This window comes from Neurospora tetrasperma (assembly GCF_000213175.1).
Source record: "Neurospora tetrasperma FGSC 2508 unplaced genomic scaffold NEUTE1scaffold_2, whole genome shotgun sequence".
Taxonomy (NCBI): Eukaryota; Fungi; Ascomycota; class Sordariomycetes; order Sordariales; family Sordariaceae; genus Neurospora; species Neurospora tetrasperma.
In genome coordinates, this window is record NW_009799100.1 from 808,073 (window position 1) to 830,469 (window position 22,397).

A 22,397-nucleotide genomic window follows, 5' to 3' on the forward strand; every position below is an offset into this window, starting at 1 on the left:
GGATAATGTTTGGATAGCTAGAGCTGGCATATACAATTTTGAGACAACGGAGACACTCACTGTTTGAATGCCACCAGTGTTGACAAGTGTAGTATCGCCTATCACATATCTCAGTTAAATATACAATACTCATAACTCTTTCATTCTGGTTTGATCTCTCGCTTCCACACCCACTTCAAACTACTCGGTCGTTTTCCTAGACTACTACTACTGCGCACCTAGCGACGCGGATAACCGGTAGCCACCGATGAAGCTATTCACAGACATCACTAGAATTACACACATCCTCATTACTTTCCCGAGCGTTGTCAGGAGCCAGGCAAGTCGGCTATGCCGATGCAAAGCTTCATGCAGCCTCATACACCGCATCTTGCCATAGTTGCTACCTACCATAGAGCTGGCAGAAACCCATGGCGGCAGGCATGCCAAGCGACGATGCTGACGGCCAAGTCCAGCACCACCACCAAACCGCTTAAGGCACAATTGCATCTGGCATGCTTGGCTGACGTGGGTTGTTTGTGATGATTCGTTGTTGTATTAGCAATCAGTTGACTAAGATATACGAGCGTAAGGTCGAGGAACTAGCACAAAGACGTGCAGCTCGATTCAAGTGTATCTCTATGTGGGAAAATGGTTTCAGGGGTTCTCGTTATTACTTAGGTAAGTGATGTCGAAAGACGAATTCTTGAACGCACCGCTTTCCAGCTCACCTCCCTAACTTTCTCAACCTTTCATACCTGGCATCCACATCATGCCTCGTCTGCATTTGATCCCTTCCCCTCCCCCTTTCTGGGGTACATATGTACCTCCTGTCCCCCACTCCCGTGAGATTCCGTACCCGTACCTAGGTATGTACCCCGTTCAAAGCTGTTGGGGTTTGCTTGTACATATGTACGCAAGACATTAAAAGGAGCCTACGGAGTGTCTTCAACTCTCAACGGTTGTGAACCTACCTATCGAAACGAAGGACTCCACGACTTGTGGGAGACCATCAATGTTAGCTATCGATGTGCATGCGAATGAATTATCACGAGTCTGCCATTAGAGTTCTATCGGCGAGCTCGGTCTCCGTTCCCGTCCCCGTCCCCGAGCTCCTGGCTTGAAACACGACACTCGACTTACACCTCTCGAGAGACATGGACTTAATGATGAACCAGGATGTCCATGCCATCCACGATATCAAGACATGCGAGCCCGAGGAGGGCGTGAACTTCAATCTACCTACCTGAGACAGCCACTCGGCTTCCTTTGTAGGAAAATGTTCAGCCTCAAATTTGCGCACCCGCGCCTGCGGAAGGATGTCTGTGTCGCTATACGCTGGGTTTCACCGCCATCCCGTTTTACGGCCCCACGAGTCGGGTGATCATGCGAGATTTGGCGACGATGGGTGCAACATGAACAGGTGGGATTTCGTGGGAAAGGGAACTCCGAGCGCCTCTATCGTCACTTTTAGGTGGTGCGACAGACATCCCGTCCTGGCTCTCAGAGACTGCCTCGCTGAAGTGGATGTTTCCATTTCAGCTCATCTCCATCTCCTTTTACTTTTACAACCCAAACGACTTGCAGGTTCACATTCTTCTTGGTCTTGAACGGATGGACCAGAGTCTGCTACTCCCCGGCCCCTTCCGCGTCAATCCAGGTTCCCTTCCGGTCACCACCAAACATCGCTGAACGCAAATGGTCGTCAATGCCATGCAAGTCACACCAATGAGCCATTTTAGACAAGAACTGGAATAACTCGCGCTCGACAGGAGACTGTGAGCTGTGATTGGTGACCGCTTTCAAACATGAAGCTGCAGAACACGATCTGCGGTTTCCGATGCGTACCTAAGGTAGGTGGTACCTACCTACATAACAGCCTCAACTCGACACAACCATACATACCATAACGACCTCTCCGACTCTTCAACTTACCAGTGCCGTGAAGTGCCATAGAAAAACGCGAAACTGGTCACAAGATATCCCCCTTTGAGCGCCGGCGGACAGAGGGTAGGCAGATCTGTGCAGGCAGCTGGCAGGACAAGGACGGGTCGTATGTACTCAAACAGACTCGGGGGGGGGGGGGGTTGAGGTTCAACTGACTGGGATATCAAGCATAGGTAGTCTATAAGGATACTGCAAGAAGACTCGAATCTATAATGCTCCGGGGTGGAATTATGTACCCCCTTTCCCCCCCTTCATTCTACTCCCTTTTGCGGGCATTGATGCAGATATCCGGACATACATATGTCCCCCATGGCATATGCGTGCTTAGACTTAGAGGCACGCGGCATAGTTCTGGCAGATCTTTGTCATCTGCCTGGCGCTCAGAAAGGGATGCCTACCTTTGATGGTATAGCATCGTCACTACCCCAAGTGGGAGTATTGGAACGAAAAGGGTAATGTCTTCGTTGTGGCGTGGGCCGTGGCTGAACACGCGAACTGTTGAAGGAGTCAATGCCTTAGTTTGTCTTGACAGATCCAAAAAGACGGAGCTTCAAGAGTTCAACTTTCACTATGTGCCTCTAGATGTTGTTATGTGGAAGGAGGTTGGTCATTGATGATTTCGCTCGAGATATCCCCGAGGGAGTCCCAGAAAGACGATCACTTGGCCCATATGACTCTCACCTCCAGTCTCTGATTCCCTGTTTTCCCCATTATTTGGGGTTCAAACTCGGCAATCATGTTTTCCCGTCATGCCCGCCTACGTAGACATGGCTCCTGCCTTTGAAAACAACTCTTGGTGCATTACCGTCGAATCCAGGCTCCATCCAAAAAGCAAGATGAAGAGCCTGCCACAGCCTGGAACTGCACGACTGTCGGATACGGGGAGCATGGCTACACCGATGTTGTATCCTGTGCCAACTCAATGACAGTCAGCCATTGCTGCGTGGTTGTGGTGTGGCTGACTATTGATTTCCAATCTCCTCCTCTAGCGTAAGTCACCAAAGTATAAGTGCATGGCCTTCTCGCGGCTCGAGCTGGCTGGAGTCCCTCTTTCATCACACTCTTTTGTTTCTCCGGGTTCTGCAGCAACCGAGCGAGAAACGACACTACCATGATCTTTCATCATCTCCTAGGCCTAGCCTTGGCCGCTGCCCCTCTGGCCTCAGCCGTCGAGCTGATCGGCTATGAATACATCGTCGTTGGCTCCGGCGCCGGTGGCGGTCCCCTCGCCGCCCGCCTAGCCATGGCCGGCCACAAGACCCTCCTGATTGAAGCCGGCAACGACCAGGGCAACAACGTCAACGTTACAGTCCCGGCCTACAGCACCCGGGCTACCGAGGACGAGAAGTTGTCCTGGGCCTTTTACGTTCGCCACTACCCCGACGATGAGCAACAGGCCCGTGACTGGAAGACCAGCTACCGGCTATCGAACGGCACCATCTATACCGGCCTGTCCCCGCCCGAGGGCGCCGAGATGCTCGGAACATTCTACCCCCGCGCCGGCACCCTCGGTGGTTGCACCGCCCACAATGCCCTCCTTGCCGTCTACCCCTTCCAGTCCGACTTCCAGTACATCGCCGACCTGACCGGTGACGATGGCTGGTTGCCTGACAACATGCGCCAGCACTTCATCGCCTTGGAGGACAAAAACTACCCTCAGGGTGGTTACTACGGCCACGGCCAGGACGGCTGGCTCTCCATCGAGATTCCCACCTTAACCACCCCGGACCCTGAACTTTTGTCTCTAGTCGTCGGCGGCGCTTACGCCCTTGGCAACGCCACCCAATCGCCCATCAACCTCACCACCCTCGCAACCAATGATCTCAACGCCGACACCATTGCCCGCGACCATGATCCGAGCTACAACGAAATTCCCATTAGCACTAGGAACGGCACCCGCAACGGCAGTCGCGACTTTGTCGTCGCCGTGCGCGACGCCCTTAACCCCGACGGCAGCAAGAAGTACCCGCTCGACGTGCGCTTGAACTGTTTCGTCACCAAGATCACCTTTGATGATACCGATTGCGATGAGACGGGGGAACCAGTAGCCACAGGCGTCGAATTCCTCGACGGCGAATATCTCTACCGCGCTTCTCCCCTTTCTTCTTCTTCCTCTTCTTCTTCTTCTTCTTCTTCCAAGCACGCGAGGCATGGAGGTAAGCACGCCAACGGTACGCCCGGCTCCGCCAAGGCCTCGCGCGAAGTAATTATTTCGGGTGGCACCTACAACTCGCCTCAGATCCTCAAACTCTCGGGCATCGGTCCGCAGGACGAGTTATCCAAGTTCGGCATTCCCGTCGTTGTCGACTTGCCGGGAGTAGGCGGCAACTTACAAGACCACTACGAGATCAGCGTCAACGTCAAGGTGCCCCAGGACTGGACCGTGCTCGAGAATTGCACGTTCCTGCTGTTCGACAATACGACCGATCCGTGCTTGGATCGGTGGGAAAACCCTGTCATGGGAGACCGCGGCACTTATGCCTCCAACGGCGTACCAGTTGTAATGCTGTACAAGTCTAGCGCGGCGGAGGGCGATGACTGGGATTTGTTTACTTTTGGCGGGCCTCTCAACTTTGCTGGTTATTACCCCGGTTACTCGGTGGACTTGGTTGCCGAGCATAACTGGTGGACGTGGGCTATCTTGAAGGCGCACCCGCGCAACAGGGCTGGTACTGTGACGCTTCGCTCTAGCGATCCGTTGGACACTCCCGAGATTAACTTCAACTACTTTGAGTATGGATCGGGCGACTACCAGGCCGATTTGACGGCGATGCGCGAAGGTATTTGTCTTGCGCGCGACGCACTGAGGAGGTCGGGCGTGTGCACGCAGGAGGTTAGGCCCGGGGCGGATACGCAGAGCGATGAGGACCTTGATCAGTATATTATAGATGACGCGTGGGGTCATCATGCGAGTTCGACGTGCCCGATTGGGCCCGATGGGGATCCGATGGCCGTGTTGGATAGTAAGTTTAGAGTCAGGGGGGTCAAGGGACTGAGGGTCGTGGATGCGAGTGTGTATCCGAAGCTTCCGGGCACATTTACGCAGCTTAGTACGTACATGGCGGCGGAGAAGGCGGCGTGTGATATATTGGAAGGGTTGGAAGATGAAGAAGTAGATGATGGTTACTGGAGAGTTTAGCATGTGTTTCATCGAGATCTGGGAACAGGGTCAAGACAAGCACATGGCAGACAACGGGAATGTCCCAAATAGAGTCCAAATAGGATCGTACTGTTCCGTGTCTATTAATTACCTTCCAGAAGTTGGCACGGTCTAAGCCGTCGTGATTCGTGAAGTTCTCATGAAGGCCGTTGAAAAGACTCTGGAAGGTGAGAACGAAACAGAGAGACCAATGCGGGGGATTGCGACTCGTCATGGACGGAGACTGATTGTGACTGCGCTGAATCAAAGGGCAGTGGCTCGCTTGCTACGCTGATATAAGCAACGGGGAGCGAAAGCGATCGACTAACTACGGCTTCAAGGGCCATGAAGATGTAGAATCCGTCTGACCACAATCTCTTTCGAAAGACGGATCTTTGTCGACGGATCTCGTAACAATAACGTGTCTGGAGTACTACTCATAAGAATCCTGGTTAGCCTCATTCCTCGTTCAGTCTTCTTTGTTTTCCCCCTAGAACCTAGACTTACATGCGCCCCATCAAAGGGCACTGCCGTCTCCGTCTCAAGTAGCACAGCATTGCTACCTCTAGGCTTCGACGGTCCTCTCCTCGAGAACATGGAGTTTGTGCGTTCCCTAAGCAACACCGGAGGTCCAATCGGGCCAAACTCAATATCGTTTGCGGACGCGGACGTAGCGCTGGCGAATCCGAGCTTGCGGCCAATTTTGATGATCAGCGGGCGCAGCGTAGCGAGACTACCTGCCGTGATGGCCAGACCTTGTTCCACGCTGGACCAGATAGCTACGTTGGCCGTTAAAAAAAGAAAGTTGGAGTTTTGGTAGTCGGTTAGTTCGTCGAGGTATGTCATGCGGGCTATAACTGCGCAACTTGCGCTATATCGCCCTAAAAGTTAGCTGTTGCTGACTTGGATCAGAGGGTAGGATGAATGAAATACGTACAGACATCCCATGCCCATCAGTATCATGAGGGAAATCCTCGTCTTGAGCTTCATCTGGAGATGATAAATGATCCAAGCTGGGAGCAGCGCGTAGACGAGATCGGTGATGATGTTGAAGACGCTGCACGTGTATCCCACGGCCAGAATGGCCCAGGCTCTCACGCATTTTCCACCTGGTGGTGATTGATCCCAGAAGTAATAGATCGGTTTGCACTGGAATATCGTAAAAACAATAAAGGCTATGCTGTTGGAGACTGTGATTATTACGGCGCCGTGAATGATGCGTCTGTGTATCTTGTTGATGGTCGTAAGGCGTACCAGGAACCAACTGACGGATAGCTTGGCGAACAGGATGGTGACGGTGTAGGCATGGTAGCACGCCCACCAGAACTGAGAACGCCATCAGGTTAGCTAGGAACTCGGTCGGCCTTGGCCCTTGGGTGAAATAAGAGTCAGGGGGGATGTGCGGCACACACCTTTTTGGCTTCTACAGTTGAGTCATTGTCACGATGACCAGTCCCGTGGTGGATGCCGGTGATAGCAAAGGCAACGTATACCGTGAAACAGACCATGGACATGAACATTAGGATATCGTCAACCCCAAAGCAGTCCCTCCTGACCCGGAGACGGGTATAGCCACGAAGGGCGACGGCGGTGAACGCGAGAGCCCACGAGCCGAAGTTGACACCCAAAAGGTCTCTGGCGCTGTATCCTTTGTCTTGTAGGTCCATTGTGGGTGGGCAAGATGGTCGAGGTAGAGTTCAACCTGGTTCGGGAAGAGAACTGGGTGAGGATTGGGGGGAAGAGAGGGGTGTTGTTGACATTGCGGGAAGCTGTATCGTCCCAACTACCATGTGGTAGTGGAAACACTGACGATGTTGCTTGCTTCCCAAGGGCGAACAAAATCGGCATTTCGTCCGGTCTTTGGGTACAAACATGGTATCAAACTTTGAGAATCGAGATAATCTGCCCAAACGGAGCGTTAGCCCATCTTGAACGCGATCACTGATCAGGACGATCGACATACATTGTCAAGTTGAGCCATCGTGTTTCCGTCGAGATGAAGATGGGAGCGTAGACGCCGTATCAGCACTCGGGGGTTTGCGGCAGCGGCTTGATAATGCCGGCGGTACATATCCCACTTTTGGCATCTTGTCTACGGGCGACCGTCATCGGCTGAGACTCGTATCGCAAGTCATTGGTTCCAGTGGTTCTGTCTTGAAAACGGAACTGAGATTGTGGAAGGGGAGCGTTTAATGTTGCCTGGGAAGGGTTGCTGGTCAGCCAGTAAGACGATTCAGTTATGCCGCTAACAGCTAGGGCAGCTGGCGCCTTACGATTCAGTTAGCGGTCCATCAAGCGTGAAGCCCTTCTATCACAAATGACTTTGTGTCTGCGAGTCACTCCCTTGAATAGTTAGCAAGATCAATTTTGAACAATATAAAGAAGCTCTTTGGCATAGCTTCTCTTGGGCGAATGTCTCTGATTTCTATTTGAAGGCACTGGCAAAGTATCATCCGTTTGTATGTGATGATGTTTTGGAACAAGGAGGTAACTCTTGATAGGCTCTTCTTTGCTAACGCTGTGTATATCCCCGCCCGTCAAGCCAGTGATGAGGTCATGATGGTCTGTGCATCCTACCGCTTTTGGCACTCAGCTCTAGACTAATAAAGTATCGACGACAACTGTCTCTTTAAGATAAACGATCCAGCTTGCCGTCTTTTCATTTTTTTCATGTCCTTCCCAGGCGATAGCATTCAACTGCGACCGACATCTTCCATTCCTAAACTCCAAACTTATTCCTCGACTGCGCGCACACGTAGAACCCACCAGCACTGCAGCATTCACGTCAAGCTCTTGTCCAGCTTGACATTCACTAACAACAAGTACCCACTGAAACACCAACATCATTCATCACCAGATTCGCGACCCATATCACTCAGCCATGGCGTCCGAAATCCCCCCTACGATGCGCGCCTGGCAGTATTCACAGACCACGGGTGGCCTGGAACAAAACTTGGTGCTCAAGGACCATGTTCCCGTGCCCACCCTCTCGCCGCGTGTGGGAGACAAGGAGCTGCTCATTGAGGTTCTCAGCGCGAGCATCAACCCTTCGGACTACAAGATCGCCGAACTGCCCCTGAATCTGGGCCGTGCTGTCGTTCGCACGCCTGCCACTCCCGCCTGGGACTTTTGCGGCCGCGTCGTCAAGACCACCAACATCGTCGACAACTTTCGTGTCGGCGAGATTGTCTTTGGCCGTCAAGCCCCTACTCAGCAGGGCGCTTGCGGTCAGTACATTGTGGCAAGCGCAAATGCTTGTGCCTCCCTGCCCTCGGGTGTTGATGTTGACGAGGCTGCCTCTCTGCCCTGTGCTGGATTGACCGCCTATCAGACCATTGCCCCCAACGTCAAGCCTGGCGACAAGGTCTTCCTCAATGGCGGTTCCGGTGGTGTCGGCTCCTTTGGCATCCAAATCGCAAAGGCCCTCGGCTGCCATGTCACCGTCTCGTGCTCTGCCGCCAAAGCCGAGCAATGCAAGGCTCTGGGTGCCGACGACATCATTGACTATACAGCTGTCGATGTCTGCCAGGCCTTAAAAGAACGCGGTCAGGTCTTTAAGCTCTCTGTCGACAATGTCGGTCTTCCGGCGGAACTGTACAAGGCCGGCGATGACTATCTCCTGCCCGATGGAAAGTTCGTGCAGGTCGGTGGGCCTGTGTCCTTGGCTGCCCTATCTTCAACCATGTCCAGGCTATTCAGACCCTCCTTTCTCGGTGGCGGAAAACGCAAGTTTCAGTTGTACACACTGATGGGCGATCAACACCAAGACTTGGCTATACTCGGCCAGATGGTCGCAGAGGGCAAAATCAAGCCTGTAGTCGAGCATGGCTATGATTTTGAGGATGTCCCGACAGCCTTCAGGGACCTCAGAAAGGGCAAGACTCATGGCAAGCTGGTCATTCACGTTTCTGAAAAGGGTGCATAAGGGACAGGTGGTCCTTTTGCTGCCGAAATCGGTCTTTTCTGCAGCATCCCCGCTTTCCCTGCGGACAAGTTACTTGTGCAGAGCACAATGGTCCAGGCAATAATCATAGCTGTCATATAAAGCTCCTTACTACTGTCATGTCATCAGACCCTTTTCGTTCTCGTCGCAACCTCCATCAAGTACGAAATTGAACAAGCCTACTGATACATACTCGCCATCTGCTCCGCTTCAATAAGTAAAAGAGCCCCCGGACCGAATAGCACAGGAGAATAACGTCCGTGTCACTGTCAAAACTAACACAGGCGGACGAGTTGGTATTGCCATCTTGTTTCTTTAACAGCTGTTGATCATTAAGCCACATTTCCACATCGATTTCGGTCTCCGCGAATCAGATATTCCACAGCCCAGTTCGTCCACATCGAGAGAAGGGACAGAAACCCCCCTCCCGGAGATGGTGAGCTTCAGGCAACGCGTTTCCGCATCTTGGGCAATGATTCAAGCAAAGATGCGAAGGAGCAGCAAAGGCGGAATCAAGTCCACGATGCTGAAAGACCCAACGAACCAGCTGTCAACATCCTTTTACACAAAGAACAACATGGTTGTCACTTCCACGACCGCCGAGCCTCTCAAGAGTCACAGAAACCCCGAATGCGTCGTCTGCATGGACGAATTTCCTGCGGATCAGCTTATCTACTTTTGTCCTCCCTCTCCTTCCGACGAATCTTCGAACTCGAACCTCTCCAACCACGGTTACTGCGGCGGTTGCCTCGTCGAGGGTATCCGCAGTGCGATAAAAGGTCGTTATCCCTTCCGCTGCTGCGGGGCGATCTTCGACACAAAAGACTACCAAGGTGCCTCCTTGTCCGCAGACGAGAAGCAGGCGTATGAAGACATGGTTGAGGAGCTCACCACGCCCAACCCGCTATACTGCTCCAACCGTCAATGTGGCAGTTTCATCAAACCCGCCCTGATCAAAAGTGATCTCGGGTGTTGTCCCAAGTGCTTCGCCAGCACCTGCAAGCATTGCCGTCAGGCTTCCCACCCGAGATTGGTTTGCAAACAAGACCAAGATACACTCAAGGTGCTCGCTCTGGGCAAGAAGCGTGGCTGGAAACTCTGCCCGGTGTGTGGATACATGGTCGAGCTGGTCAAGGGTTGCCACATTATTAAGTGTAGATGTGCCTGTTCATTTTGCTACAGGTGTGGCGCCTCCAACGTGTCAGAGTAGGCCAACCCATTCATCCCCTCATCCCCTTCCCACCCCTCGTTTCTGATGAACTACGTCGCTGACCAAAAGATGACAGTGTCGACGATCGGCGCCATCTCTGGCACCCAAGCTGTTGGAGGCCAGAAGATTACGCCATCCATAACACACCCCCGGGAGTGGAGCAGCCACAGCGCCCTCGCCGTGGATTCATTGACATGTTGGGTAGACTTCACGATCAGTGGCGGTATCTGGACCGAGAGTGGAGGCTGGAGTTGGAGCGGGAGAAGTTACGCCGGCGGGAGAGGCCAAGGGAGCTGGAGATGGAGGAGGAGCTGGAGACGCTCGAGAATACGGCTTTACGCGCTCCGAACCCCCTTCAGTCCGCGGCTAAAAACAACAGCAACAATATTAACCACTACCAACAAGCTAGGTCTAGGCCTCAGCAAAACGCCCAGCCTCACCAGCAACCTCGCCAAGAGCATCACAATCCCCTCATCAATCGCGAGCATGAGCGTGGCTCTCCATGGCAGCCTTTAATGGTTGCGCCCCCCAGACCGGTTTTCTATCAGCGCCAGGCGAATCCGTGGCCGAATCAGCCGCCCGAACCCCGAGGCCGAGGGCAGAGGCGGAGTTGAGAGGATAACATTTTGCCCATCCTCCTCCGCGGGTCCATTCACGTGCTCGGTTTGTGGCATGCAGCACGCGAGTGTGGAAATATCAGTGCATCGAGACACTATCTATTACAGTATGCATGTCATTGCACATGTACCAGCATCAGTTCCGGATTACCGGACTCCCGGTGGCGAGGGTGGTACGCAACGTTGGGGTGTCAGCATGGGGGTTGCTTTGACGGCATGGAAACACAGAAGAAATTTGGGATGACAGATTGTTGGTGATTTTTTTTGTTTTAAACTTTCTTTGAAAGCTAAAAAAGCTGCTTGGATCATTGAGCGGTAGTCTTTGTAGGCTGCTGTCTCGTTTTCATGCAAGATCGAAAACATCCCCAAGGTCGCCTGTAATTATCTCTGCATCAAGGGACCAAATAGGGCGAGTTTGAAGCCCCTCGTTTTGGTATTAAGCTGTTGCTTCAGATTCCATTGACGAATTTCCTTTCTCTGGGGGATGAAAACATTGTTGGATATTTTCCACGCTATGGTAGCATAGGGACCCAAATTGTCTGGAAAAACTGCCCCTGGTCTTGATGGAAATTTCAGTTCATCATGTATCGGGTAGCCAAGTTAGTCAAATCTGGATACACATTTTTTCATCCCTAACTCGTGATGATGGATGGTGAAGCAGCACGGCACGGTGTTCTGGTGCGTACATACTTACACTCCAGTGAGGTACCGTATCCATCCAGCCGTACCATGAAGTTTAATCAGCCTTGTTATTCACTCCAAAGGCTGGGACCAAAGCCAACCCTGACCGACTTACGAGGCTGGCACCCGCATACACATCATAAAGAGAGCGTATGTACTGCTGCTCAGGGATCAAGGCTGAACTTCTCATCCCGCCCCGTTTTCAGATTAAAACTCCATAAAGAGGATACAGAATCCCTGTATCGTTCTACCGACAAGCAAGGACACGTAGCGAGGTGCAAGCTGCTCACTATCTAGCTAGGAAGTGGAGATGCCGAGAATAACGGCCTGCGGCCAAGCTTCACACGATTCGCGAACATATTCTTGTAGTGTAGTCTGAAGATGGCTGGGAATGAAGGAGTTTAGTGGTGCTGGATGGCTTCAAGCTCGGGCAAGTCTCGGTCAAAGGCTAGGATACACACTCAGCGAGTGTTGCCCAGGGGCACTTATCGAACGATGGTGTGTGAATGTTTGTAGTGTACTGTGTACATGGTCCTCGAGCGGGTAGGGGGCTGAAGAATGGACGCCGACCGGAGACTGGTCCGTCATGTTTCCTCCCGGTTTCGGTATGTACCGCGCTAGTCGTCCGGTTGCCGGATCGGCTATTTCGGCATGGGAAGACCATCGTTGGGTGAAATGGAAGATTGAGTTTGACAATGGTTTCTTGCTGGGCTTAACCTCACTGAACTTTTTGCTGTCGAAGAAGAATATTATCTTACTCGACGTCAACTGGAAATTTGTTTCTGACTCCTGAGACCTGTGTTTACGATGTCTTCCTTCCTTCCCGCGAGGTTTGATACGAGTTGTGCCAAGGCAAGAAGACATCTCACCAGCAGAGGTACCTTCTCTGTTTACCCGACAGCCGGAGGTACTCTTACCATTTCCCATTTCCCACTTCCCACTTCTTACCTAGTCTCCATACCCTCGTTACAAATGTTACCTGATTGGTCCCGAATAGCCTCAACTTCTTAAAGCTACTGTCATGAAATCCACTATCAAACTCTAAACTTTAGAGACTAACACGAGAAACTCCCCACAATTACCTTAGAGGTGAGTGCCAACCTATCAGAGTGTTTATTTAGATCTTATCTTCCAATGTCACCGGCTGTCGGTGCGGGTTGTCATCGTGGTCGGGTATCTGTATTGGTTCTTCGGGTATACACTACAGACTCTTATCAAGCCATTCCAGAGGTATCAACGGGACACTCGCCTTGTCTGCAACAGTCAATCATATAATCAAGCGATAAAAATGTTAGTTCGAACGTTTATGCCTGCCTTCCAGCTTATAGTCTATCATCAGCTCCCTGGCCTCTCCCATAACTCTCAATACCCTTACCTACCTAACAATCATGGCTCACAACATCGTGCACACCTACAGTGACCTACTGGCAAAGAGTGTACCTCCGATCCCGGCACATGTCGTCCGCTCACGTCATCTCTCCCCGAACGGGATATCCCCGCCACGACTTCTTAGGGTCATCCTGCGGCACAAACTCCGCTCCGCTCAAATCACGAGTCAGAGTCAAAGCTCCCAGCAGCAAGTAACTCCCAAAGTTCGGACGACGACGACACTTCCAATCCTAAGAAATACCGGTAACGGAACTTTGCCATCCGCCAACCATCCTGACTTCCCCAGCTTTGTAGTGCATCTCGAGAGCCTCGACCAAGCAAGCACGTGTGAGACAACCTTTTTAAGTCCTGGAATCTCCCATAGCAACGCACGCACTCGGTACACTAGATATTCCCCCACAGAGTCACGGCTAGCTAGCCATTCGACATGCGAACACGTGAGCCGCAAGGAACAACTCAAGAATCTGAAGATCTCTTTGTGATGACGGATGTACCTGCGAAAGAAAACTTTGTATGAACCTTGGATTAGAGTTTGCAAGCACTGCAATACGGGAATGCTGGAGTTTGCTCATCGCTACCTTATTCCATAAGCAGCTGCTGCTCATCACTATCAATCCACTAAATCTGATCTTGCACATCTCCAGACCCGAACTTCGTGCTCGTGCACGTGCTGTTCCCACACTCAAACACCTGTGCAGTCTTGGCAAGCGGTGCGTGCGCACACACACACACACACACACACCGCACTTCTGTATTGCACAACTTTGTCAAGATCTATTATTTAACAACGATTTTTACATCAAATTAAAGCCATTTCAGCGTACAAAGTAATCAAAATACTAATAATTAATTAAATCTATTATAATAATACTTCCTAAAACGATTTTTAATTTAAAACCTATTAGTATAAAGCGGTCTTATATTCGAAGCAGCGCGCTAATAGTCTATTTTAACGATAATTAAAATAAGGAAGATCCTAGCCTAATAATTTTATAACGCACCTCCTCCCAGCCTAGAAAGAAGAGCTATAAAACCGAGTAGTTTACTAAAATTATCTCTAAAACTATTCCCAAGAAGAAGGCTATTCCTATTAAAATTATTCCTAAAAAGGCCGCTGTTAAGAAGAAGGGGGAAGGCTCTGGCCGCGGCTATAGTTACTAAAGACCCAACGTTAGAACCGCCCTTATCCCCTCCCTAACTTTAACCCGCTACCCCTATTAATATTTCTAATAGTAATAAAAATTCTAACAACAACAATAAAGTCGAATAATAATTCCCCGTCCGCCTTACCCCTAAGAAGTAGGCTCTCAATATTTTATTTTATTTATTAAGTAACAATAATAGTAAAGTAGCCTCCCTAACTAAATTAATTGCCTTGGTACTACCGGCTTAGCCCCGCGTTTATAAGCGGATTGCTTTAATACCGCCGCCGCTTTTTAAATACCCCTGGTCGATATAGGTTTAATTTAGTATAGTCGGTTTGTATATTACTATTAGCCGTAATAAATTACCCCCTATTAAAGAACGTAGTATATTTAGAGAAGTAGAAGTTAAATAAAATAATAGCAAGCTTTATAACTAATAGTTTAGAACAACCCTACTTAATAAAATTAAATAATTATAGTAAGGTTATATATAAGAGATTATCGATAATAATACGGCCGTAGAAATAAGATAGTTAATCGTTTTATATAATGTTAGTTATACTATTACTATTTATAATAACCGTCGCGCCCGGGTTATTATTTATAACAAGATTGTCTTTTAGGAAGGATTTTTTTAACGGGTATAATAATATTATGTACGAAACTGTTATAAAGTCGTACTTCTATTATATTGGCTAGTACTATTATTTTACTATATTATGTAAATTTTAATTAACCGAGCCGCCTGCTAGTAAAATTCCTACTACCCTATCCTTCTATAGTAGTATACCTTCTACCCCTACCCTCTTTCATAGTTTAGTTAATCCTTTTATTACCCTAACCCTATAAGTAGCCGATATGCTATTATTTCGAGGGTTATAGATTCTAGTTAATATTAAGAAGTTTAAGCGCATTATAATAAATACTATACTAGTAAAGGTTGAGAAGAATTTAAAGAAGGACTAGTAATAAGAGGAGTATATAAAGTTAAAGCTGCGCGGTACTATATATTAGGAGTTAGTATAGGTATAAGCGTACGGTTTTAGTTATAAATATAAGAACTATAATAAGGCTATTAAGTATTAGATATACTATATTATTAATAGGAATATAACCTATTATAATATTAGGACGTAAGGAAAAGGTAGATTGAAGTAACTACGGTCGCGGTTATAAGTAAAGGACGTTAAATTAGGAGTCAATTCAAAAATATATTAATAGTTACCGCCTATAATAAAGGACGCCCGTTCGGACTATTTTTATACTCATACAAACTCTACTCTAATATAACTAATAATTATAGAGTTCCCGACTAGTATACTACTATAATACGGCGCTGGAGTGTTCCTTTTGTAATTTTATTTTATCGAATATTTTAATACTCCCGAATTCGAAGTTAGTAAAGCGAGAGGAGGTATTGGTCGTCCTAATACTTTTAAGTAAGAATTTAGTAAAACGATAGAAGATATTAGTATTATAATATTATAATATTCTATCCCCAATAGTCCTAAATTTCCTTTTATATTTATATTAGCCGGTTCCTGGTATTTAAAGTAGTAATCCTTTAATATCCTAATATAACCCCCTCCCTTATAGGTTCTATTCCTGGAATTTCTAATCCCTTATTTTAATTTTTAATATTAATACCTTCTCTTTTCGTAATACCCTTTTTTCTATTCTTTAAAGTTCCCGTACCTTTAATATACCTACGCTTCCTTATTATTCGTTAGTATTTTTAGATTATTAAGTCTCCCCCTTTAATTATTCCGCTTTTTTTTTTTTCTCTAAGCTTAATTCTATCATTGTACTTTCTATTCGAATTTTACCCTAATAATACGTAGTACCTATTCCCGATTATATACCTTCCTTCTACTTCCTTCCATCCTACTTTCTAATATTTATAAATATTATTTATTTATTTTATTCTCTTTTCTCTACTATTTATATTCGCCTCCCCTTTTTCTATTTATTCCTTCCTATTTTATTATTCTATTACCTATAATTTTTCTTACCCAACTTTATTTTATATCTGTCTACCCTAATTTATATTTATATTAAAACCTCTTCTATTAATTATATAATATCCCCTTCCCCTTCCCTTCTTTACTCTTTTTTTTCTTCTTTATAATTTTACTTCTATAATTATATTTATTTCCTTCTCCCTTAATAAATTCGCTAGTTTTTCCCCCCCGCTTAGTTTTAAAACTATTTTAATTATCCCTTCCCCTTCGCTAGAGCTAGCCCCTACTATAAATATACGTACTTTTACTACTATCCTATATATAAACTATTATTTTACTTTCGAATTTAATTAGTACGCTTTCCTTTTTCCTTTATTTTTCGTTTATTATACCCTCTATTTTCCTATACTTTTTACTAATCTTTTATAGCGAAGTTCGCTTTTTAATCTATATAGGATATAATATTATTCTAATTTAAGCGTTTATTAATATCGGTCCCCTCAATTTAAACGAAATTATCTATTTAATCACCTATATACTTATTAAATTAAAGGTTAATCCTTTTTTTTTACTATCCTTTATTTCCCTCTTTGTTAATACCCTTTAAAATTCACTAAAAAATCGTAGTATATTTTAGCGTAGGGTAGATATATATTAAAAGTCCTTTATAGTATACATAACCTTTAGAATATTCTATAGGCTATAGCAATTAAAATTATAATTCTTATTAATATTAGTCCCCCTTTACCTATTATTATTTTATAAAATTTATATTAATACGTATTCTTTTTTTTAAATACAATATAGGCGCGTTTAATTACCGACGGCGTTCCTACGATTTTATTTAGTATATTCTACGTTAATTATTTTAATATTAAATAATGTTAAGGCTTTAATTATTATATTATTAGTAATATAAATAATAATAGTAGTCTGGTAATTATTAGTAGCAATCTTTTTAAGAATAATAGCGGCTCCCTAATAAGTATTTTAATATATAATTCCCTTATTCGGATTACCCTTCCTATTAATTATGATTAAGGCCCGTAGTATTATATAATTAATAGAAAATTAGAAGCTATAGATACGAAATTAAACGAACTATTAATATTCGTTTAGGAAGATTATAAGGAGTAGATAATATATAATAGTATTAATTAATAATATTAATAAGCGTAGTAGTACGTAGGAATATCCTTTCTAAGGTTGTAGGTTCTAATCCTATATCGATTATAATTAATATTACCGAAGAATTATTCGTTTAGAGGTAATAATAGAGAATATAAATTATATTCTTCCTAGCGCCTTATTAATTTTCTATAATAATTTTAATCTACTTTCTTTTACTACTACTTTATTATATTACCTTCCTTTTTACTATCCTTCTTATACTTTCCTACGTCCCTTCCCTTTTAATATCTAATTTATAATTACGTTTTACATTTCTATTTTATATTTTATATTTATATTTTATATCTTCGTCTTATATTTTACATCTACATTTTGCGTTTTATATTTTTATTTTATATTTTACGTTTGTATTTTGCATTTTCGTTTTGTATCTTCATTTTACATCTCTAAATACTAAATATTCGTTATTCTCCTACTTTCATTTAATTAATTCTTATTAATTTAATATTCGGCCTACCTCGGTTTCTCTACTATTACACTTCTCTTACTTTATAATTTTTAAAAAGACCTAAGTAATTTATATTTTTTTATAGAACTTACAAATTCTTATTATCCGGATACTCCTTCTATTTAATTTAGAAATAACGTTAGTAGCCGGACCTTTAATACTTTATAATTAATTTTACTTTATATTAAATATTATTTTCCTTAATATTTATAACTTCTCTTCGTAGCGTAGCCGCAGCGGGGTTACTATAGTATAGTTCTAATAAAATAATTAGGAATACTAAGTAAATTCGGTATTATATTAGGAGTACGAATTAATATATTATTTTTTTATTCCTAATAAGTTTAATAATTTAAAATAATCTTAAAAGTTTACTAGATAATTTAGTATTCGGGTATTATTATTTAATATATTTTATATTACATAAAACTTAACTCCCTATATTAAATTCCTTCGGCTTCCGGGCTTTATTATACTATTTCGTATATCCTTAATTAATAATTCCTAAGGCTTCAACGATTTCAGCCTAACTTTAAAGTAATTCTACAATTCGGTTAGTAATTATTATAAGGAGTACCGTCTTTCGCCCCCAATTTAAATCCGTAAACCCCTACAAATAATACCCGAAGAGTAATTCTAATAGGGATTTCCTAATAGTAGTATAGAAATAGTTATTATATATTTATTAAGTTAATATAAGTTTTTCCGTTTAATTAATTTATTTTATCATATAAAAGATTTAGAAATATAATTCTAAATTCTAATTTTGCCTCTCTATTTACTTATTTATTTAAGGGTATTAGGCTATATTAAAAAGCCTACAAATATTTAAAAACTTATAGTATATCTTCTAAAATTAATTAGTAAAAAGATTATTTTTATTTAAAATAATAAAATTTAGGAGGTCGAATTATTGGAAAACGTTCTATTAAAAGAGGAAAACGAATTATTAAACGTTAATTATCTTTTAGGTAGGAATATATAAAATATACTTAATAAAATAATTAATAATAATTAAAATTATATCATAAATCTAATTAAATATAAGGTCGAATACTTTTAATAGGCTAATAATAAAGTCGTACAAAATATTTTACTAGGGGATTATAGGAATAAGTAGCGATCTTAAAAGGCTATAGGGTTAATAGTTATACAATTTAATTTTCTAATATATTAGGTATTTACAAATATAAACCTTAATATTAATTATAATAGTAGGCTAATAATAGAATTAATTAATCCGCTTTAGTATTTTTTTTTTAATTTAGATACCTAGCCGTTATATTATTATAATAGGTATAGAATAATTCGGTTCTTATATATTCCGGAATATAAATTTAGTAGTAGTACTATAGAATCCCGTCTTTCCCTATATTTTAATTCTTTATTCGCCTCCTTCCCTCTCTATTTTTTTATAATTCTCTAATAATAAATAGGTTTTCCTTTTATATTTCTAATAATTATTACTCTATTAGTAGTAAGTACTTATTATCCTTCTACGCCCTTACTATTACTATATATATATTTATTTTTCCTATAATTACCCCCTTTATCTCTCTTTTCGTATTAATAGCGGCCTTACCTATGAATTTTACCCTCTTCGTTAGTACCCCTTCCTTCCTATCCTCTCCCTCTATTTTTAACCGTTTTTTCTACCCTTTATATAATTTATTCTCCTCCTTTTCCAATTTCTAATTTACTTCCCCTTTAATATTATTCTACTACTATTCTTATTCCTCTACCGCCGCCTTCTAACTTTCTTTTCTAATTAAAACTATTTTTCTTATTAGTATTTTTACTACCCGGCCGTCTTCTATTACCTATCCCTTTACTTCACCCCCTTCGATAATTCTAATTAATAAGTATTTACCTCCTTCCTCTAGTTCTACCCCTTATAATTATAATTTTTTTAATAATCTATTTACTAGATTTAATTTCTTTAACTAATATTCTATCCTAAAATTATATACCGCTAATTTTAATACCTACCGATTCTACCTTATATTTATCCATTCCTTCTCCTAAAAGTACTATAAATTAAAGTAATTTATAATTATTAAAATCGGTTTATTTATATATAATAAATATTACTTCTATACTTTTAATATTCCTATAATTGTTAATAATTCCCCGTCTCCAACCCTATACTTCGTCTCCTCTAATAATTCCTTCTTCAAAAAGAATACGACTAAATATTATTTATTACTATATAATTATATAAGAACCGCCCTAATTATAAAGTTCAATACGTCTATCTTTATTTAGATTTTTAATACTAGATTAAAGTAATATAGTATTAGAATTTTTTAAAATAACCGCTTTAGTTCTATAAATACCCTTTCCGCTTCCTCTAATAATTTGAATATCCTCCGTTTATTCCCCTTCAGTAATTCCGTTAAAGGTATAATTATTTTCGAATATAATATTATAAAGTATTTATAAAACCCTATAAATCTTAGGAATATTTGGATATTATAGATACTCGTCGGAACTTTCTAATCTACGATTATTATAATTCTTTCTAAATTTATTGAAATACCCTCCGGCGAAATAATATAGCCTAAAAACAATACCCTCTTTATATAAAATTTGTATTTACTTGAATTTATATAGAAGTTCTGATCTTATAACTATTAAAGGACTTCTTTAATATAATTATTATAGTTTTCTTTATTCTTATTATAAATTGGAATATTATTAAGGTAAAAAATATATATAGTATTTATTAACCTTATTAATATATTATTAATATATATTAAAAATATTATTAGTATATTTACTAACCCTATTAGCATAATTAAGAATTTATAGTGCTTATACTTTGTATAGAACGCTATCTTCTCTTTGTCCCCTTCCCGAATCCGAATTTTATAGTATATATTTTTTAGGTCTAATTTTATAAAGATCTTTGTTAATAATAATCGGTCTAGAATTTCTTAAATAAGGGGTAGTGCCGTCTAATTTTTTTTTATTACTTTATTGAGTGCCCTAAAGTTAATATAGAATTTTAGCTTTCTACTTATTTTTAGGATAAAGATAATGGGGGCGCCCGCTAGGCTAATAGAAGGTCGAATCTACCCTTTTTAGAGCGCTTCGGACAATTATTCTCGTAATACCTCTAACTCTTTAATATTAAATATATAGATCGGTCCCTAAGGCGCGGATTCTCTATCGACTAAGTCGATACAATGCTCTAAACGATTATACTAAGGCAGGAGTGCTAGTAGGAGATAGATACCGTCGAGCGCGACCCGGAAGACCTTCGACGGGGGGGTGGGGGCTTGTAGGGTATCGGACAACTCTAAAATAATACGTAGGGTTGCGAATTCTATCGCTAAGGAAGGGGGGATTTCGAATAGGATATTTATATATATAGGAGGGCGAAACTTTCTTTTAACTTTACTATCTCCCTAGGGTCTAATATAGAAATCGAACCCTACCTTAGCTCTATTAAAATAATTATAGTATTATATACTTCCTTCGCTAGTATTATATTTAATTCTAAATCGCTAGCCTCAATACGGAATTAGAACGTCCGCTACTATTAATCGATATTTAAATTCTATTTATAGAATTAGGGGTAGCCGAAGATAACTTCTACGGCCGGGGATTTAATAATAGTAAATATAATTTATTTTATCTGTTTAATACTATAAGAATTATATATTCTAATAAAATAAATAATTATATTATATATAGAAATAGGTTAAAGGAAGAAATTAATAAAATAATAGGGTATAGGATTAATTTTCGTATTCGATAGGAGTAAATACCTACTAATTAGTTCAATTCTATGTCCGAATTTATTAACCTTCGAATACTCTACTAATTTCGATAAATCCTTACTAATAATATTATTTCTAAATACAATTACAATTTACTTACATTATTCTAAATAAATACGGCCGCTATTCTAATTATAATTAATATAGTATTTATACTATACAACGGAGCGTCCGCGGGAATAGAATAGTTTTATTATTAGTAATTAATTTTATTATAATTAAAGTAAATTTAATTTTAGTATATTAATACAAAATAACCGGTTATACTATACTTATAGTAGGTATTCGGCGGCTTTAATTAAGTATAACGATTATACGTATAACCCTTTTAATTATAAAGGGGGTAAATAAGATTAGGGTTTATTAAAAAAACCGGGAAAGGATAATAGGATAAATCGGGGGATTAATACTATAGGATAAAAGAGGGAAAGTATTTAATAAAGAAGTAAGGGTAAATTAAAATAAAGAAGACGGTTAAATATACTTTAAAAATACTTAATTTTAATAATATAATATAAATAATTCAATATTTTCTAAACCCTTTAACTATTTTACATATACTACTACTTTATTTATTATATTAATATTAATTATCGAAAGGACGCTTTATTTAAATAGGGGATATAATTAATTAATTTATATAATAATTTAAATATATTCTAATTAATCGTAAGAAGAGTTAAATTGTTTAATATAATAATAATTATAAGAATTATAGACTATTTCGGAGGTACTTTACTATATATATTCGAATTTACTAAGAGCGGACTATTCGATAATTTAAGTACTACTATTATACTTTATTTCTAAGAAAGTACGAAGATTATTCTATATTAGTATATTATAAATAATATTATAATTAGGCTTATTCCGAAGGCCTAGTATATCTTTAATTTAAGTATTTTTAGGGTTGCTTTTAAAATAATTAATAGTAAATAAAAGTAAGGTACGGAGATATTTGT

The 22,397-nt window shown here is 42.0% G+C and overlaps 5 protein-coding genes across 5 annotated transcripts; 4 read left to right on the plus strand and 1 right to left on the minus strand.

Moving 5' to 3' along the window:
• Positions 1-3,037: 3,037 nt before the first annotated feature.
• NEUTE1DRAFT_128299 (uncharacterized protein) lies at positions 3,038-5,065 on the plus strand (the record flags this gene model as incomplete). The annotated part of the gene is made up of 1 exon (XM_009850756.1): positions 3,038-5,065. The coding sequence occupies one exon, from the start codon at positions 3,038-3,040 to the stop codon at positions 5,063-5,065; it is 2,028 nt and encodes a 675-aa protein (XP_009849058.1).
• Positions 5,066-5,329: 264 nt separating this feature from the next.
• NEUTE1DRAFT_98949 (uncharacterized protein) lies at positions 5,330-6,732 on the minus strand (the record flags this gene model as incomplete). The annotated part of the gene is made up of 5 exons (XM_009850757.1): positions 5,330-5,356; positions 5,573-5,936; positions 6,003-6,214; positions 6,335-6,391; positions 6,478-6,732. The coding sequence occupies 5 exons, from the start codon at positions 6,730-6,732 to the stop codon at positions 5,330-5,332; spliced, it is 915 nt and encodes a 304-aa protein (XP_009849059.1).
• Positions 6,733-7,822: 1,090 nt separating this feature from the next.
• On the plus strand, positions 7,823-8,990 carry NEUTE1DRAFT_128300 (uncharacterized protein; the record flags this gene model as incomplete). Its single annotated transcript, XM_009850758.1, has 1 exon — positions 7,823-8,990. The coding sequence occupies one exon, from the start codon at positions 7,947-7,949 to the stop codon at positions 8,988-8,990; it is 1,044 nt and encodes a 347-aa protein (XP_009849060.1).
• A 505-nt stretch (positions 8,991-9,495) lies between these two features.
• On the plus strand, positions 9,496-10,832 carry NEUTE1DRAFT_108328 (uncharacterized protein; the record flags this gene model as incomplete). The annotated part of the gene is made up of 3 exons (XM_009850759.1): positions 9,496-10,113; positions 10,191-10,206; positions 10,288-10,832. 3 exons carry the CDS (start codon positions 9,496-9,498, stop codon positions 10,830-10,832), a joined length of 1,179 nt encoding a protein of 392 aa, XP_009849061.1.
• Positions 10,833-12,904: 2,072 nt separating this feature from the next.
• NEUTE1DRAFT_135836 (uncharacterized protein) lies at positions 12,905-20,706 on the plus strand (the record flags this gene model as incomplete). The annotated part of the gene is made up of 2 exons (XM_009850760.1): positions 12,905-13,096; positions 20,680-20,706. The coding sequence occupies 2 exons, from the start codon at positions 12,905-12,907 to the stop codon at positions 20,704-20,706; spliced, it is 219 nt and encodes a 72-aa protein (XP_009849062.1).
• Positions 20,707-22,397: the final 1,691 nt, after the last annotated feature.